This window comes from Ochlerotatus camptorhynchus, unplaced genomic scaffold, assembly GCF_037179485.1.
Source record: "Ochlerotatus camptorhynchus isolate MF236.1 unplaced genomic scaffold, CSIRO-AGI_Acam_v1.1 ptg000433l, whole genome shotgun sequence".
NCBI classification, from domain to species: Eukaryota; Metazoa; Arthropoda; class Insecta; order Diptera; family Culicidae; genus Ochlerotatus; species Ochlerotatus camptorhynchus.
Genome location: NW_027040919.1, coordinates 1,389,238 through 1,410,110, shown reverse-complemented (window position 1 = coordinate 1,410,110; position 20,873 = coordinate 1,389,238). Strand labels below are relative to the sequence as shown.

At 41.4% G+C, this 20,873-nt stretch overlaps 1 protein-coding gene across 1 annotated transcript in view; it reads left to right on the top strand.

Moving 5' to 3' along the window:
- Positions 1–347: 347 nt before the first annotated feature.
- The window catches only part of LOC135711526 (uncharacterized), a 62,550-nt gene continuing 42,024 nt past the window's right edge, over positions 348–20,873 (top strand). The window contains exon 1 of the mRNA XM_065234396.1: positions 348–1,138. Coding sequence (XP_065090468.1) covers positions 1,084–1,138 — 55 coding nt within the window. The 5' untranslated portion in view covers positions 348–1,083. The remainder of the gene's footprint in view (positions 1,139–20,873) is intronic.

Here is a 20,873-nt window from a genome sequence, read left to right as displayed (position 1 = left end):
GACCTGCACATATTTTCAAAATACATCTCGTTTCCTCCAATGCAAAAAGTAGAAATGCAAACAAATAAAATGCATGTACTAGCATATGGACCCAGCACTCACTCGCCTGGTTCATTCAAAATTGAGAGCACCACGTGTTTTTTCTCAGGCTGCTAGCGCGAGAGTGAATGCGCGCGCTCGATACCGAAGAACAATCATTACCGCGACAATGACGATGATCATGATGATGCTGACGGCGATCATCGTCATCATCGGCGTTAATATCCACAAAGCAGAGAGCACCAGCCACAGTATACTAACCGCCACCGTCATCGGCTCGCATCTTAGTAGCTAGACAGCGACGGGCGCGATTTTTTTCAGTCTTGCACCAGACGATCACCGATTCAGTTCAGTTAAGAAGCAAGCAGGACACATTCGGTCAAGATCTCCTCGGATCTTGGACAGCAGCGAAGAATTGAGACAGTTGGAATCTAACGATCAAGAGTGACAAGATAATAGCATTCCAACGAAGAAAGTGATTTGCGAGTGGCGTGCTAATCTGTTCGAAATCTTGGAACGCAGAACCCACTTTTGATCGAATTAGAAATCAGAACAATGCAAGTGAGAGTGCAGCACTGACCATACTTAAGTCAGTTGAACAATAGGCCATTCAATGGAAAGTGGCACCGCGTTCTAATTAAAGCCGCGGATAATCACCGCCTACTACAGGGCATTTGCGATTGTTGTGGAAAATCGGCGAAACAGAAACAACGATCAACGATCAAGTGGACCTGTTCTCGCATATAAATAGAACTCGTGTCACTTTTTGGGAAAACAACGACTTGTTTTCCTTTCACCGATCGAGCGATCACGACGTCAGTGAGGCTGTTGTGAACCTCGTTCCTTACGTGTATCGGCATACTTAGAGGCGCGTGCTGTTGTTTTGACAATCTCCCGCAATTACCAAGCAGAAACAGAAGAAGAAAAAGTTCTAACAATCGGTCAATTCGCGAGAAAAGGCGCCGCAGTTCCTGAGCAGTAGCCCATTCAAATCTAAAAATACCAGAAGTGAACATTAAAAAATCGGAAACAATCAAACTCATCATGGAGAACGATCCACAAGCCTTCAGTGCTGCGAAGTTGGTGAAAGAATACGAAGGTGAGTAATGATTTGGCCGAGTTCTTCCGAGATTTTGATTTCTTGCTCTATTGAACGTGAGGTTTTTTTTGGGTTGTTGTTGGTGCTTGCCCAAGTGCAAAACATGTAAACAAACCCAGAAATTGTACCGGCGTTTTTATTGTTTTGGGCGATTACGGCCGTGGAGTGCTCTCGGTTTAGGTGGCCATATACTCACGTGCGCGTCTTCTTTGGGTTTCTTTTTTCTCTTCTGTGTGATGGTGGTGGTTGTTGGCAAATGATGTCTCAAGTTGTGCCTCGCGTGCCGTATGATCATCACCTACATTCCTCACGCCCAGTTTGCATTTTCCTTTGGTGATCGATGATGGGTGGTTTGTTGTTGATGTAATTTGTTCTGATTCGCACCGAAGCTAAGTGGTTTGCTCTAAAGGCACAAAAGGGACAGTGTTTGGATTAAGGATTAGCAAATGCCTTGTGTGGTGGGGGTGTTTAAGATTGTTGCTGTTGTTTGACTTATGTGCAGCTTCACATGAATGCTGTCGTGTATGGCTGCTTACAGCAGAGCCCAGTATTGAAATGACAATAATTACAATTGAATTTGAAGCTAATGAGGATGTTCATGAATAATGCAGATGAGGTAATATAATTGATTTAATGGGCCACAAATGCTTTATGACTTGCGCTTACTAGTGCAATCCTTTTCCGTTGAATGTATATGGTAAATGTGATTTCAAATATTAACGCCTTGAAGGTAATTCAAGTTAAGTAAGATCTTTATATTGGGGTGATACAATTATTATGTCACTCTCTAAGGGTGGTTGTAAGATTTTGAGACAAGCAATGCATAAAGCACACACAAGGACTACTGGGATCAGTAGTTTTTTACAGGGTTTTTAATCAACCGAAAAAGCCAGTAAATAACCATCACACGTATTGCTCGTGCCATGAAATTTAAGATTACTGTGACGATCGTTGTTGACAGGTCACTTTTCTTCAATCAGCGTCTCATTGAATGATTTGTCAAATTGGAACAAATCATAATCACATCCCATCATTACATTCTTCGGTGCACGGTTTCATTATATACACATTATTTCAAATTTCTCAGGTAATCATGACATTTAATTATTGAAAATAGAATGATTAAGTCTCCGAACACGGTGGGTAAAAAACTTTGCGCCGACTACGAAGCCTCCGAAAAACGTGTAACGTAACGTAACGTAATTTCTAAAACTGTGATACCACTAGAATGCCTCGGGTCCGTACACTATTTTGATTGAAAAATGATTGAAAATAGGGTTGTCTACTTTTTTTAAAGCGAAAGGAGTCGTCACACGTTTTTTTTTAAGGCGTGTTTATGGATTTAGCAAGTGGTTTAATACAATTATTGTGAATGTGCAACGTCCGCTTTAGATGTATAGAGATTTTCACGTCCGGATGTATTGGTCAAACTTTAATTTTTTATATATTTATAATTAGCCAAAATGCAGTCATGGCTCTTATATGTGGATCCTGGAAGCAACGGAGCGGTCCTCTGGATGATCCGGAACATCCGTAACGTGGTCAATCCACGAAACTGATCCTAGAGATCCGCGGTTTTTCGAAAACACCTATAGCTGTGATATAAGAAAAATAGGACCGTCCTCTGGAAGATCCGGAACATCCGTAAAAGTGATAAATCCATTAAACTGATCTTAGAGCTCCGCAGCTTTTTCAAAAGCATCAGGAACTGTGAAATAAGAATTAATTTGGGATCGTGAATAAACATGTGCCTTTATAATCATGGAACCGTCCTTCGGAAGATCTCAAATACCCCTAAAAATCAATCCTAGAGCACTGCGTTTTTTTCTAAAACACTTTGTAACTGTGATATAAGAAAGAATTTGGAGTGAATGAAACTGATCCTAGAATTCCGCGGTTTTTCTGAAAACTTCTTCTTATTCGCATTTCAAGCTTATTGCTTAGTGCATATTAGCTTATTGCGTGCTCTCAACTTAGTGTTCTAAATGCACTTCCACAGTTATTAATTGAGAGCTTTCGATGTCAATACCAATGCATGAATTTGTATATTATGTGGCAAGCACAATGATACTCTATGCCTAAGGGAGTCGAGAAAATTTCCAACCCGAAAGGTATCGGACCCGCCGCCTCCGGCTTGGTAATACCGTGCCTTTACTGACTAGGCTATGCCTATGAGGCCCCAGATATGCCCCCATGAGGTGGTGACATAAACATGAACCGAACGGTGGTGTAGTGGTAAGCGTGATTACCTCTCACCCCAGCAGGCCTTGGTTCAATCCCAGTCGGCGCCGCTGGGATGTTCTAAGGCATAACATCTCTTATCACGCCTGATTCTTTCGGAAGAATCTTGTTGGTCCCCGGTTCATGAGTTGATGGGTCAATAAGTAGGGTCCAGGTGTGGGAGCTGCCTCCCTGGCCGTCGGTAGCATTGGTGCACAGCACGAAAAACAAGATCGACGGATAAAAAATCAAGGAGAAGAAAAGCATGAACCTGGACGGCCATGGGACCGTTCTTTGGAAGATCCTGAACATCCGTAAAAATGGTCAATCCATGAAACTGATCCTAGAGCTCCACAGTTTTTTTTTTCAAAAACATTACGAACAGTGCTATAAGAATGGGGCCATCCTCCGGAAGATCCGGAACACCTGTAAAAGTGGTCAGTCCATGAAACTGATACGCGTTTTTTTTTCGAAATCAAAAAGATAAGAAAGGATTCGGGGTCGTGTCATAAACACGGACCCGGATGGCTATGGGACCGCCCTCCGGAAGATCCAGAACATCCGAAACATCCGTAAAAGTGATCTATCCATGAAACTGTTTCTAGAGCTCCGCGGTTTTTCAAAAACACGTCATCCGGAACATCGGTAAAAGTGTTTCATCCACGAAACGGATCCTAGAGCTCCGCAGTTTTTTTCCGAAAACACTTGGAACTGTGATATAAGATAGAATTTTGAACAGAAAGTGATGTTGTACATCGCTATATCGGAGAGAAGAATTTTTAAGCCATGGTTCAAGCGTAGCGGTTTTGCAATCAACCAAGGAGTGTACCAAAATCAATGTTTGAAAAAAATATTGATTCAATTTCTTCAAAAGTGGTGTCACGCAGACGGAAACTACGTGAGATGTTTGTTTACTTTCCATGATTTACATCCAATATGGATTACGTTTCGTGTAAAAGTAGTTATTTCTATGTTTGTATGTACCAAAAAACCACAATCCAACAAACTTGCCTTAGTGTCGCCCAATTGAAGATTTTTTTTGGAAATATGAGTTCGTTGAATTAAAAAAATAAAATAAATTATATTGTAAAACATATTGATGAAATAAATTTAAACTGTCATTATTATTGCCCATCTCCAAATATTTAAGAAATGGAAATTGAATACAATTATTGTGAATGTGTTGACCTGTGTAACGTCCGCTTTAGATGTATAGTCCAAGTTTATGCGAATTTCTCAATTTACGGGCAAAACAGCGCGTTTGATCAATATTGAGTAACCCTACTAACGGAAATGAGTTGATTTTACTTAAAATTGGATTGTTTAGAAATAACGTGTGCATAAAAATGTAAAAAAACTCGCTGTACACGGCCAAAGAAATCAACCCAAATTTGAGTTTAGTATACTCATAAATCGCAAAAAGGGAAGGAACTCAGCGATGAGTAAATTTAACTCTTGTTTTTCAAGTTTTTCCAGGAAAAAAAATCTTGAATATGAGAAAAGCAAAGATTGGATTCTCTCAGTTTATTGGTCCTACTGAATTAATTCATGTTGATTTTGTGTGCAATGATCTGGCAACTTACGTTCTCGCTCGCGTTGTCGGAGTGCTGTTTTCTCACTCATCGAAGGTAATTTTGATTAGAGTGAGAAAGTAAGGAACAGTCAGCGCGGAAGCCGTGTGCGTTACTAAAGGTGCGGCAGAAGGAATGTAGTCAACTCTTTCGTTCTCACGGTGTTCCTATTGGCGTTGACGGCAACTCTGTAGCTCTTTACTCCTATGGTAAAATCCATAAGCAAACGTCAGACAGTGCGTGAAACATGGCGGACTTCGTACTATCCTTTCACTCCACCGAGACATCCCATAAGTCGGTTCGTCTCGCTGCGAGCGTATTGTCCAGGTGTGGGAGCTGCCTCCCTGGCGTCGGTAGCATTGGTGCTTAGCACGGAAAACCAGATCGACGGAAAACAGTTCAAAGGAAAAAAAATAAATTAATTTACCGAACAGACCGCAATTGAAAAAAACCCAGTTAAAACATTAAGTGTGTATATGTTATGTGCAGCTAATCGGATATAATATTCAACTTTTTTTACTGTTTGGCTTTCAATTTTAGATTGAATTCTAATTTCCCATTTGCACACGGTATCGACGTAAAAGCTTGCCGCACCTTTCCAAATAAAATTGTAATGGTTATTATGCTTAACACGTCGGATGTCATCCAAACCATTTGTGGAATAGTTCAATCGTTTGGGTTATCGTTCGTTTATGGTATTTTTTTTATTAGAGTTGTTAACCGAGCTTGCTCTGCATAGGTGGAAGAGATTACTCCGTTGAAAACTTCATCTGCATGATGACCCCGCGACATGAGGGAGCGCCACTACGCGAAGCAAAACCGGCGTTACCTATCGGGTAGATATCGATCCAGTGGTCGATCAGTACAACGAAACTACTTCCAGTGGAATTGTAACCCGCTTCATGAAAGTGCACCGGCAAGTGACGATCTACTGCGACAAGTGCAACGGCCGGGTCCTGTTTGGCGTCCAAAAACGATGTCTTCTCGGTCGCGGATGACTGTGACTTTGGTTAGAAGCACGGACTGATGAAATCTGTAGGAACAATTGCCGCCAACAAGCGCGAGTTATTGACAGCTCAACATCGTTTACTTGTTAGAAAATGTTAACCCGATGTGTTCACCCCTAATCATTGGTCTATGGTCTTTCATTATACAAAAGAAGTGCAGATAGCAAGGTAAACGACACAGATATTAGTGACGTTTAACGCACGCACACTGGCGGGTGCATCGCTGTGTAAAGTTGTTTATTATTTTTCTCTGGCTAACCTAAAAATGTATGAAATTAGATTTAAAAAAATTAGTTTGACAGCAATTTGTTATGTATTTTCCTCGGATTTTCACTAACATGCTCTCACATGTCGCACCAATACAAATGGACGTGAAAATCTATATAATGAAATGCTGTTTGACAACAGGCTCTCACTTTCAATTTTCGTTAGAGAAAAAGAGATAACAGGCTGTACCCCAATAGCACCAACTACTTTAATCTAGTACATATGAGTAGATAGTGTTGCCGTGAGGTAAACTCAAAATGTTCAAATGTAAGTGCATCAAATCAAATTTAGAGCCGCTCCGTCTTTCACTTCGTTTGTGCTTCTAGTCTTCTCTATGGTACAAATGCGTACAATTTCTTCTTCAAATGATAACGACCAAACCAAACATACCAGTGGGGTGAAAAGTAACCTCCTTGACCACCAGAATGCGCTGCTTCTGCAAAAAATGTTATGGTGCCTTGTAGTCCGTTCATATTTAGACTTACTTACTTACTTAAGGGTCCTGTACACCACCAGCGGTGCAAAGGGCCAACGTGAAAGACTTCCATCCTGGGTGGCTGCTCGCTTTTGCCTTGACCTATCAGATCCTATCGACTTGCTTAATTTCCTTATTGAGGTTCTGCCGCCATGAGCCCCTGGGTCTGCCTCTGCTGCGATGTCCTGCCGGATTCCAATCCAGCGCTTGCTTGCAAATTTCGTTTCCGCCCCGTCGAAGTGTGTGGCCGACCCACCTCCACTTTCGCTCTCGAATTTCTGTTGCTATCGGCTTCTGATGACATCGACGATGGAGCTCGGCATTCGAGATCCAGTTGTGAGGCTTGCCGACTGCCACTGCTTGCCCCGCTACCGTAAAGTTGGAAGGGTTGCCCGTGTTGATATCCAACGATTTGGTCTTGTTGACATTGATGGTGAGACCCACCGCAGAGGAGCGTTCGGCTAGGTCATTGAGCTTACTCTGCATATCAGAGCGCCGTTGTGCTAGTAGAGCAACATCATTAGCCAAATTGAAGTCGTTGAGATGCTCCATGGTGATAGGCTGCCAAAGCAGCCCACGGTTCGGTACACGGTCAATTGCACCTACCATGATCTCGTCGATTACGATGAGAAACAGTAGCGGTGACAGTATACATCCTTGTCTCACACCAGCGACTACCCGGATAGGGTCGGACTCTGCACGTGAAAGCCTCATACTGCGCTTCGATGAGGTTGACGATTTTTTTCGGGACTCCCTTGCGTCTCAGGGCGCACCACAGATTCTCGTGATTGAGACGGTCGAAAGCTTTTTCGTAGTCAATGAATACCAAAAAAGGGACTCTTGGAATTCATTGACCTGCTCCAGGATGATGCGGAGCGTGACAATATGGTCCACATAAGATCTTCCGGCACGGAATCTTGCCTGCTGCCGTCGCAGAGTCGCGTCGATCTTCTCCTGTATCCGATTCAGGATAACTTTGCACAGAATTTTGAGAACAATACACAGTAACATGATGCCTCGTCAATTGTCGCACACAGTCAGATCCCCCTTCTTTGGGACCTTCACTAAGATGCCCTGCATCCAGTCGGCCGGAAAAGTCGCGGTGTCCCAGATATTACAGAATAGTTGATGCAACATTTGTGCGGATAGCATGGGGTCAGCTTTGAGCATCTCTGCTGATATGCGATCGACCCCGGGAGCCTTGTTGGATTTCATGCTTCGGATAACTGCTTCAATCTCCTGCAGTGATGGGGCCTCGGAATTGACGCGAGTGATGCGCCGCCCCCTAGGCGGATCATGCCGAGATGTTGATGGCTGGTTGGCCTTCGAAACTTGAAGAAGTTGTTCGAAGTGCTCAAACCAGCGTTTCAGCTGGTCAGTGGGGTCGGTAAGCAATTGGCCAGTCGTGTCCTTTACTGGCATCCTTGGGTTCATCCTTGCTCCACTCAGGCGTCGTGAGATATCGTAGAGGAGGCGTATATCGCCAGTGTTTGCGGATTTCTCCCCTTCGTCGGCCAGGGAGTTCACCCACGCTCGCTTGTCCCGTCTGCAAGAGCGCTTGACTTCCTTCTCTAGAGCCGAGTACCGTTGACGGCTCCTCTGGTTCTCGCCCGCTCTATCGCGGTTTTTGCTTCTCTACGCTCCTCAATCTTCCACCAGGTTTCATCTGTGATCCACTCTTTCCTCTGGGTGCGCAGCTCACCCAAGTTGTTCTCGCTTGTTTCTATAAAGGCATTCTTGATGGCCGTCCATTGTTCTTCTACGCTGCCACCTTCTGGAACGTCCGCAGATCGAGTCTCAAGCTCTTCAACAAAAGACCTTTTTACCGCTGGATCTCCAAGTCGGCGTGTGTTGAACCGCCGCCCGAGTCTCTCCTCCCGTCGCTGGATCCGCGCCATGCGTAGGCGGATTTCACCGATTAGAAGGTGATGGTCAGACGTGATGTCGGCGCTGCGTTTATTCCAGACATCAAGAAGGCTCCGTCTCCATTTTCGGCTGATGCAGATGTGGTCGATCTGATTTTCGGTATGTCCATCACGGGAAACCCACGTGACTTTGTGCACTGGCCGATGGGGGAAGAGCGAGCCCCCGATCACCATGTCGTTATTGCCACAAAATTCTGCAAACAGCTCACCGTTCTCGCTCATTTCGCCGAGACCATGGCGTCCCATGACACGCTCATAGTCCGTGTTGTCGGAGCCGATCTTCGCATTGAAGTCGCCAGTGTAGATCTTGATGTCACCCTTTGGAACCTTATCCACGACGGCATTCAGTTGACTGTAAAAATTCTCCTTGTCCTGTAGCTCGGCAGCATCGGTTGGCGCATAACATTGGATTATGGTAAGGTTACGAACCCGTGTTCTAAATCTGGCAACGATTACCCTCTCATTAACAGGCTCCCACTTGATGAGCACAGCACTTGCCTGGACGCTAAGTAGGAGACCAACTCCACGATGGCGGAGAGCGTTTTCACCTCGAATACCAGAGTATAGTAGTACCTGTCCCGACGGCAGTTTGTGTTCTCCAAAGTTTGGCCAACGAACTTCACTCAGTCCCAGGATTTCTAGCTTCATGCGACGCGCCTCGTTGGCGAGTTGTGCCAGTTTACCCTGCTGGGCTAACGTCAATACATTCCATGATCCAATTCGTGTCCGTTGTTTTGCGCTAAAAGTCGTTGCCGTTAAATCAGTTCGATGTCTTTCTCCGTTGGTTTCTGTAACAATTGTAAAGGTTTCAGAGACAGTAGGTGGTTGGCCTAAGGTCTCCTATCCGCCGTGATGGGGCTGCCATCTTAGGTGTAGCTTCCGGGGAAGAGCATTTCTTATTCAGCCGCTGGATGCCAGTCAGACGCTGTTTGAGCCGCACCTCCATGGTGAACAGACGCTCGGGTTGGCGAAGCATTTCCTCTATCACCGTGCTATGGCTACCGCGCCAGTGTTCGCGTCGCACCTCCTCACTCTGCTATTGTCGGATTGACAACATTGCGCAGGCTACGCCAACCAGCTGTGCCCATGTTTCAGCTGGCAGTCTTTTGTGATCATATGACTCGTGGAGGCGTGAGGTAGGAACTTGTGAGGACCGGAGCTAGGTATATCGCTCCTTCCAGATTGTCACTTACCATTTTGTAGCCCTTCATATTTAGACAGACATGTCAAATTTCAGTACTATACTGTCTTTAGTTTTGTTTTGACAGCTTATTGTTGTTGACGTGTTTGGCATCATGTTGAGTACACACTTAATCTTGCACGGTAAAATCTCCAACAGCCGATTACCTCGGCATTTACTTCTGCTGATATCTCTGCAAAATATCTATTTGTTAGCTGAGTCTCGGCAATTGTTTTACTGAATCTCAGCAAGATAAATTGCAGAACTATACGGCTGTTAGAATCTCGGCAGAACAATTTAAGTTTGTAAGGATAAAACGATTTTCGTTCTCTCATAAAACATTATTTTTTGAGAGGCAAAACGGCGAAGGAAACAAAATAAAAGTTGGATAAATATTATGGGGCTGATACTCCGTCAGATTACACCGTCAAATATTGGTTTCGAGAGTTTCGTGGTGGCCGCAACTCCACTATCGATCAAGTCCGCAGCGGCAGGCCCTCCGATGCAGTTACAGAGGACAATGTCAAAAAAATACATGAAATGGTGTTGGCTGACCGGAAAGTGAAGGTGCGCGAGCTAGCAGATACCGCAAAGATTAGAACTGAACGCACACGCCATATTTGGCCGAGATTTTGCATATGAAAAAGTTATCCTGCAGCTCACTCCTGACCAAAAACACGAACGCGAGAGCACTTCGAAAGAGTGTTTGGACTTGCTGATGCGGAATCGGGGGGGCTTTTGGCGTCGATTGGTAACTGTTGATGAAACCTGGATCCACTATTACACCCCAGAGAACAGAATGAGTGCCCGGCAATGGACTAAAGCCGGCACGAAGGCTTCGAATCGGCCGAGGGAGGCTGGATGGGTCGGAAAGGTTATGGCGTCGGTTTTCTGGAATTGTCATGGCATACTCTTCGTGGACTACCTCGAAAAACGGAAAAACCATCAACAGCGAGTATTACTGTGCATTATTGGAGTGATTGAAGGCCGAAATTGCTGCAAAACATGATGCTCAAAAAATTGTATAGGTATATTGGACTATAATAAACAAAATTTAAAAAAAAACCTTCAAGAAAATTTCATTCCCAAGGAGGTTTCTTTTCACTCCACCTAGTAGTGGTAATACCATAGAGGTAACACGAACCCTTCATTTTATCTGTCAAACTTTCATGGCAAATCAAAACAAACATAGCGTGGTACTAGAGTTTCGACTAGAATGGGGTATGTTAATCGATTTGCTTGCTACCAATAGGCTAGTCAAGTAGTGAGCCAATTTAAAATCGATAGTTTCGTATTGATTGTTGGTAATACCTTCCCCTGACATAAAAAACACGCAGGTATCAACCATATTGATCGGATAAGCCATCTTGAAAAAAAGCTTATCTAGATGAAACGTTTGGGAATGTTTAATACAGGTGAGATAGCTTGTGTCGATGGCTATCGGTCACAGACGGCAAGACGTGTGAAATCCGATTTTAATACCTATGTTACGGTGGTAACAAAGGTAATATGTGTGTGCCATTTTTATCGAATACACCTGTCAAGTTTCATAGCTATGCTTTTGCCAAGTTGGTTCATTCGACCTCCTCTTCTAGGCTAAATGCCCGCAACTTGGTTTTAATGCTATCCATCAAATCCTGTGCAACACTCGCGCCATATCGGATAGCGTTTTAAGTACTCCCTTACCTTCCTTTCGTTCACGGGATCGGTCTTCTCCGCTTTTCTTCCGCTGCCAGCTCGCCGCTGGGTCGTCTGGGTCTCCTTGAACGATTTAAACTGTGGGACTGGCCTGGATTTTCCACGACTGCTCCCATATTTTTGTCGAAGCACTTCTTGCTTGGAAGTCATCTCGATAACCACGTGACGTTTGTGACGGTATTTTTCACATGTAAACATTACACCCCAAGTAACAATGAAAGCTGAATTGCGAGAGCAATGGCTGTTTAATGGTTGATTTAAAGTGTTGAAGGCTGAATAAAATAAAAGCTTAGTTAATATTTGATTAACTGTCACATAAGCTATTTCAAGATCTTTAAATCAGCTTTTTGCTTCAAGCTGGTTAACAAGCTGAATAAAAGATTGATCAACTGAATAGTACACTTTAAATCAGTAAAGTAAGCTAAACTTGTTTAAGGTTGCTGAAGAGTTGCTTAGTAGCTTTAACAATCTGCAAGACTCTTTTATTAAGCTATTAGAAATGACAGCGAAATGTTTACAATTACGGCCCTACAGGAGTTATTCGTAAAAGTTGTCTGATCAAAAATGAACAGAAAGTCTCTCCAAAAGCTAAAAAAAAATGGAACATACTACAGGAACAAGAAAAAAAGCCGCGAAAAATGTGAGATGTTTTTAAAAGGCATGTGTTCTGAAATCTACAAGCATCAATCGCCATTTCCTGCTCCGATATCGCTAAGGACTGCAGATCCCGTGCAGTGCTCAATATTTCCTAGTACGTATGCAAGTTCATAAATATTATTTTCGCTGCTTGATTTTAAATACATTTTTAGGTCCTTTATGTTCAGTAAATAATCTGGAGCAACCCATACCAAATTCTCTATCTGAAGAGGATAATGATCCACTTGAATCTATGCTCAAACCGTTGTCAGCTGATGATGAGGAACTAGACGATTCGCAGTTGCTTGAGTTAGATCCCTATCAAGGAGACCATCAAGATGCCCTAAGAGTTAAGAAGAGCTCTAGAGAAGCGCTAAGAAAATGGGCAATCGACTATAATATTTCTCATCAGGCCCTAAAAGGATTACTAAGTGTGATAAAAGATCAATATGGTGATGTAGATTTGCCATCTGATCCGAGGACTTTGTTAATCACTCCTCAAAATACTAGCATGCTAGTTAAAGCTATACCTGGTGGAACATACTGGCATCAAGGCTTGGAAGTATGCCTCAGGAATCGTTTCAAATTTATTTCAAGCGATATCTCCATTGAACTAAATGTTAACATGGATGGAATACCTATACATAAGAGTTCAAAGGATCAATTCTGGCCAATTCTCTGTAACGTGTACGATATGCCCCATATCAAACCGATGGTAGTCGGAATTTTCCTCGGAAAAAGCAAGCCTTTGGATGTAAACGAATATTTATCACCATTTATCGATGAGCTGATACCAATATTGGATAATGGACTAGTTGTAAATGGACATTTTATTAGATTAAAAATAAGATGTTTCATTCAGTCCGCATCGTGCTCTCTTGCCGTGCGGATCTATTTGCTTTTTGCTTAAGGAAGTGTTACTACTACCTAAAGCTACAACTCAGTGTTTGGAAATCTGTCAACATGCCATTGAACTACCGTGTGTCAGGTTCGTAACTGGTCATGAATAGATATTCACAAATGAGTGAAGTGTCAGACACCTTTGCCGAATAAGAGTATTCAGTTTTGTAGCACCAAATGAATGAACGAAACGAAGAACGATGGTTGCACAAAAAGAAAAACGATCTCAACAGTTCACCGAATAACGCGTTCAATGATTGTATACAACTTTGAACTGCACATATCTTCTCTTCGTGTCTACCGCACAACATTGCCGTACAGATCCATACAAAGCAGTGGATGATACATAAGGAATCGCAAACGTCATCTTTCTACCGCACCAACTCTGGCAGTACCTTACGAGCGAATAAGGGAAGAAATAATCGAAGAAATGGAACGCAGATAAGTTAGTTAGTTTTGATGTATTAAGAACACGGATCACGGTCGGTTTAAAATGAATGAAACTAAATTTATATACAGTCAATAAAACTCTGATATTAAAGTTATATGAATAGATAACTTCCTGGTATCTCCGGGGAAATTGTTAACTGTCCTCCTTTTGGTACAATGTGTCTTCCAGCGGGACACCGTAACATCCGTAAAAGTGGTAAATTCATGAAATTGGAGTTAGAGCTGTGCAGTTTTTAGCGGAAGCACTTATTGGCGAGTTTAAAAAAAAAATTGGGGTTTTGGTTCAAATATGAACCCTGGAGGGCTAATGCTGGCCCATAAAAAGATCCGGAGCATGCGTAAAACTGTTCAATTCATTAGACTGTTTCTAGAGCTCAATTTTTTTTGCGAACACGCTTGTTGATGTGTTTTTCGAATTAATTTCATATTGTGGCCAGAATATTGATGATCCCAGACTGGTCCTCTGGAAGATCCGGAACATCCGTAAAAGAGGTAAATAAATTAAACTGGTCCTAGAGCCCCATGTTTTTTTTTGCGCAAGCACTTGTTGATGTGTTATCTGACTGAATTTGGCATTGAGGCCAAATTATGCACACTGGAGGCCACAAACAAGTTGTCCAGATGATTCGGATTATCCATAAAATGGTCAATCACGCTTGCTACAATGTATGAAAAATCCGTGAATGGGTGTCTTCGGGAAAGTTTTCATATATTTTTTTGGACAACTTTGCAGTTAACAGTTATTTCACAGAAAGCCATAATCTTGAGATATGATACATGCACAAGCTCTTACGTACGCTAGCGTACACACAGACACAGACACACAGATCTTGTGCATGTATCATACACACTTATTGTCCATCATTTGAAAGGACTTGGTTAGCTTAGCAACTATGTAGAAGACTGTATTTTTCAAGTAAGTCCGGATCTTATGATAAAGCACATATGCAATAGAGCCACGTAACAAGAGCATTTGCCACTAACCTTTTCTTCATGTAGAAGGCCTTGTCCACCGGGAAAAAAAAATTGTTGAGGACTGTATTTTCCATGAATGTCAGGTTCATGAGATATAAATAACACATAAAAAATCTCATATATACACTTACGCCACCTAGTGACTGAAATCTGAACTTATATGTCCACCATCCGAAAGATCTTAGGCACCTGTTTGCCAAACACAACAAGAGCAAATTTTCATTACGTCGAAAGTAGCAAAGGTAAACAAAGTCGAGCTATCAGTCCCCCTTATTCTGCGAGTCACGTAACTCTCTGTCACCGGTGAGGTGACAATTGTCACCTCACCGGTGAGAGAGAGTCACGTGACTCGCAGAATAAGGGGGAGTGTCAATCGATGCTCCTGCTATTACACTATATACTGTCCGAATATAGGATCACATCCCATTTTTAAATTTATTTACCAGTAAAATTGCTTTTTGACGTAATCACCATCCGATCAAAATAGTTTTCGATGTCACTTAAGTCACCCGATTTCTATGGAGGTGCCGTTTGACTTAAGTAACAGCGCTGAGAAACCCGTGAAAAGTGTACGTTCGTCGTTTCGCTTTCTCATTATTAAAGTAAATAAATCGAACTGTTTGTTGCTAAGATGATTTCAGTGGTCCTAAAATGATGAATGGGCTGCACGTAAGGAGACGTAATTGATAATTCTCCCGAATATCCTGGTAAATACACTTTGACTTAAGTAACAATAGGGGCTACCAAACGACGTATAATAACTTTTGACTTAAAAACCAGTATTTTTTAACATGAAAGCTAGCGAATTGCATTTGTATGATTAGAACCCTGCTATATATGTTAAACATTGCTATCACTATGAGTTTATATGAGTTTAATTGAAAATAGGAATAACTTTTCGGTCATCAAAACAAAACTTTATTTTTCTCGGATTGGTGCGAATGTTACTTACGACATAATGAAAATTTGCTCTTGATAGTAACTTCCTATATCACCGGGATCACGGGTATTCCATTTTGGAACCAATTAAATCAAATCCCACATGATACGTGTATTAAATTTACGGGATTCACTCGTGTAATCAAAAAAAAAAACTCTAGAACAACGTACTGTGGACACTAGACGAGGCGCCCACTTTTGTGGCGACGGTGCGGCATCATACAACATGTCAAAAGATCATGTGGATGTAATGTGGCGTAAGGCAAACCTCGACAAGATTTTTTACCATGCTAGCAGATGCCACTCCGCCGCCATATCAGAAACTAACTTGACTAACATCATGTTGACGTTCGGGGCTGTTCATAAACTACGTAGACAGTTTTTTTGGAATTCTTGACCCCCCTCCCCCTGCGGAGACAATTGTCCATACAATTTTTTATTTTATTTGTTTGGACCGTGGATAATTGTCAACCCCCTCCCCCTATATTGTCTACGTAGTTTATGAACAGCCCCTTCGCTACATACAATGCTTCAGCATAATGTTTTGACATGCCACATCGCCGCCACAGTAGTGGGGCAGTGAGTGTCTGACATTAATCGAGGTTGCATGCAAGTTTTGTGGAATGAGAGGAATGTTGTCATGATGTTTTGACATGCTAGAACATGCCACATCACCACAACAGTGGACGACGCCTTAATAAAGAAAATCCAGTCAAGAACATGAGAGGTACTAGGGATTATGTTTTGTTGGAAATCCTCTGAAAAAGTTTTCAGGAATATAGTATTTCAATGGATTTACAATAGCTAGGATATATACGCAAAATTAGAAACCAGGAAATACAAAATCTCCCCCAATAACCCGCGTAATTCGATGTGAAAAGTTAATGTTCACTTTATGCAACAGCTTTTGACCATTCATATTCAGTGTCATTACATGTTGCTGAATATGAACCATTCACCAGTGTTATACTGCGATACGCAGATGTATCATGAACAAAAACTAACGCACACAATCCATGCCGAATGGTACACACGAATATAAAGATTCTTTCGATGATACCGTCAGTAGTAAATTGTTTGTGTGAACGTATTTGATCATCGATGCAGCAAGATTTATTTTTCTCTGTTTCTTTATGTGCCATGATTCGTCGTCTCGCCGATACAAGGAAAACAGTTTAGTTTACTGACACATGGGGGTCCAACGGTTGCGGAAATACACGTGAATTATTCAGTGAACAGCGAAAACTTCAAACACTGAGGCTACAACAAATTTAAACAGCACTTTTCAGTGCTCAACCTGTAAAAATTTTCTACCTTGTTCAACTCCTCTTATTCCTCTTCGATCCTTGTTTGGACCCTACCCGAGGTAATCCTTCTTGGATATCGATTTGGAAAATTCCTCTTCGATCCTTCAGATTCTTATAGTAATCTGCTTGGAAGTCGATTTGGATAATCGCATAATCGCACTTTTCAGTGCTCAACCTGTAAAAAATTTTCTACCTTGTTCAACTCCTCTTATTCCTCTTCGATCCTTGTTTGGACCCTACCCGAGGTAATCCTTCTTGGATATCGATTTGGAAAATTCCTCTTCGATCCTTCAGATTCTTATAGTAATCTGCTTGGAAGTCGATTTGGATAAAAAATTTACTGCCGCCATGGCGCCTAAACGCAAAAGAAAGGGGCAAACTCTTGACCCCCCTTCTGAAGAAATTAATTTGAGTAATCAATTTGATTTGCTCACGGATGATGAGAATGATCCATCATCCAAGAAAAATTCTAGTAAACTTTCCCGGCTTAATGCCAAGAAGGAAAAGATTCCCCCTATTGTGATAACCACTACCGATTTCCATGCTCTTCGCATGGAACTTTTGAATTTCGTGAAAGTTAAGTTTTCACTACAAATTGGACGTCGGGGTGAATGCCGTGTATTGGCTGAAACCTTGGACGGATTTAAATGTCTTCTCAAGTATCTTACTGAGAAGAAGCACAATTTTTTTACTTACGACACCAAAACTGAACGTGTGTTCAAGGTTGTCATGAAAGGACTGCCCAGTGGTGAATCCCTGGATCAGATCAAAGATGAACTGGCAAAATTACTTGGAGTTGTGCCACTCCCAGTAATCAAAATGAAAATGAAATCCCGTCCTGGCGATTCGCGCAACGGGATTTCTAATGATTTTTATTTAGTTCACTTCAAGTCTAGTGAACTAAACAACCTTAAGGCCTTAGAAAAGGCTAGCCTTATGCTCCATGTCCGAGTGAAGTGGGAACACTTCAGGAAGACTGGAGGAAATTTCCAAAACCTCACTCAGTGCCGTAAGTGCCAGGGATGGGGTCACGGAACTAAAAATTGCTACATGCCAGCTAAATGCATGAATTGTGGTGATTCCTCTCACGCAAAGGACGACTGTCCTGTGAAGGAAGATCCTAAGAAATTTAAATGTTCAAATTGTGGTGAAAACCACAAATCCAATTTTTGGGAATGTAAGACTCGCAAAGCGATCCTACAATCTCGTTCTAACCGACAGGTAGGAAACGCTCCACGTTTCCGACCAGGTACAAATTCCTCTGCTGTTAACAACAGTCAGCGAGGAACAAATTCTACATTCGTACCCGTAGGTACAAATATCACCCCTGCTTCAAATGTTTCATCTGTACCTACTCCCCTCGCTGCTAACAATGTTCAGCGAGTTAATGGAGCTACCTATGCTGCTATTGCAGCGGGTAGAAATCAAAATTCTAACCAACGTTCTAACGGAAATTTTGACAATTTTGACTTAGGAAGCATTACTGCCCCTAAAATGGAATTTTTACAGAATTCATTAATTGACATGATTTCTGATATGCTTAAATCTAACTCCATGTTTGATGCTATTCAAACTGGAGTAAAATTTGCTAATAATATTGTCATGACTTTAAAATTCAGTAATGGATTTTAAAGCATTAAACATTTTAAATTGGAATGCTCGATCTCTTAAAGATAATGAAGACGAGCTATTTAATTTTTTGAGAGTTCATAACGTGCATGTTGCCGTTATAACTGAAACGTTCCTTAAACCTGACCATAAGGTTAAGAAGAACGCAAATTACTTGATTTATAGAAATGATCGTCTTGATGGACCCTGTGGTGGCGTTGCCATCATTATTCATAGACGAATCAAGCATAAAATTCTTTCTTCATTTGAAACCAAAGTTTTTGAAACTTTGGGAGTTTCTGTTGAAACAAAATTTGGACAACTTACGTTTATAGCTGCCTATTTGCCATTCCAATGCGTAGGCCAGCAAAAGAATTTTCTCAAGGGTGACCTCCAGAAACTTACCCGTCATAGGTCTAAATTCTTCATTATTGGTGATTTTAATGCAAAACACCGCTCATGGAATAATGCTCAAAGCAATTCCAATGGTAATATTCTGTTTGATGATTGTTCTGCAGGTTATTACACTATTCAATATCCAAACAGCCCAACATGCTTTTCTTCTGCAAGAAATCCCTCAACTATTGATTTGGTCTTAACTGATTCATGTCAACTTTGTAGCCAATTGGTTACCCATGCTGACTTCGGTTCTGATCACCTTCCAGTAACTTTTGAAATATGCCAAGAAATAATTTCTAATCCCAACAGCTTTACTTTCAATTACCATAGGGCTGATTGGGAGCAATATCGAACATTTATGGAATATAACTTCGATCCAAACATTCCTTTGCAAACCAAAGATGAAATTAATTATGCTCTTGAATCTCTGACTACTTCTATAGTTGAAGCAAGAGCTGCCTCAGTACCAAAATGCGAGGTTAAATTCGATTCAATTATAATAGACGATGATCTTCAGCTCTTGATCCGTCTTAAAAATGTCCGTAGGAGACAATTTCAAAGAACACGCGATCCTGCCATGAAAGTTATCTGGCGGGATTTGCAAAAACAAATTAAAAAGCGATTCTCTGCCCTGAGAAACAAAACTTTTGAAAATAATGTTTCTAAATTAGACCCGAGTTCCAAACCCTTTTGGAAACTCACAAAAATTTTGAAAAAACCTCAAAAGCCAATTCCAGCGCTTAAAGAAGGTGGTAAAATTTTGATCACAAATTTGGAAAAAGCTCAGAAACTTGCTAAGCAATTCGAGAGTTCCCATAATTTCAGTTTGGGTCTTACTAGTCCTATTGAGAATCAGGTTGCTCGGGATTTTCGGAATATTTTCTCTCAGGAAAATATTTTTGATGATTCCTGGGGGACTGATTTGGACGAAGTAAGGTCTATAACTAAAAAATTTCAAAATATGAAAGCTCCAGGTGATGATGGAATTTTCTATATCCTCATCAAAAAACTCCCAGAGAGTACCTTGTCTTTCCTGGTAAAATTATTTAACAGATGTTTCCATTTGGCATACTTTCCTGATAAATGGAAAAATGCAAAAGTTGTTCCAATTTTGAAGCCGGATAAAAATCCAGCTGAAGCTTCTAGCTACCGTCCAATAAGTTTGCTTTTTTCAATAAGTAAACTTTTTGAAAAAATAATTTTGAATAGAATGATGCTTCACATCAATACGAACTCAATTTTTGCAGATGAGCAGTTTGGATTTCGCCATGGGCATTCAACTACTCATCAACTCTTAAGAGTTAACAATTTAATTCGTTCAAACAAATCTGAAGGCCACTCAACTGGAGTTGCTCTTCTAGACATAGAAAAAGCATTCGACAGTGTTTGGCATGAAGGTTTGATTGCTAAATTGAAAAAGTTTAATTTTCCACTTTACATTATAAAATTAGTTCAAAATTATTTAACTGACAGAACTCTGCAGGTAAATTATCAAAATTCCAAATCTAATCGACTACCTGTTAGAGCAGGAGTTCCTCAGGGTAGCATTCTTGGGCCTATATTGTATAACATTTTCACTTCGGACCTCCCTGATTTGCCTCAGGGTTGCCACAAATCTTTGTTCGCTGATGACACAGGCATTTCCGCTAAAGGAAGAAGTCTTCGTGTTATTTGCAGCAGACTTCAGAAAAGTTTAGATATTTTCTCTTCTTATTTACAAAAATGGAAGATTTCTCCCAACGCTTCCAAAACTCAACTTATAATATTTCCACATAAGCCCAGGGCTTCCTTTTTGAAACCTAGTAGTAGTCACATAGTCACTATGAACGGAGTTCCAATTTCCTGGTCAAACCAAGTGAAATATCTTGGATTAATACTTGACCATAAATTTAAAGGTCACATTGAGGGCATTCAAGCCAAATGTAACAAATATATAAAATGTTTGTATCCTCTTATTAACAGGAAATCCAAACTTTGCCTGACGAATAAACTTCTAATATTTAAACAAGTTTTTAGACCGGCCATGCTTTACGCTGTGCCAATATGGTCTAGTTGTTGCACTACCAGGAAAAAAGCACTTCAAAGGATTCAGAACAAAATTCTGAAAATGATTTTGAAGTTGCCTCCCTGGTACAGTACTACCGAAGTACATAGAATTTCGAATGTTGAGACTTTAGC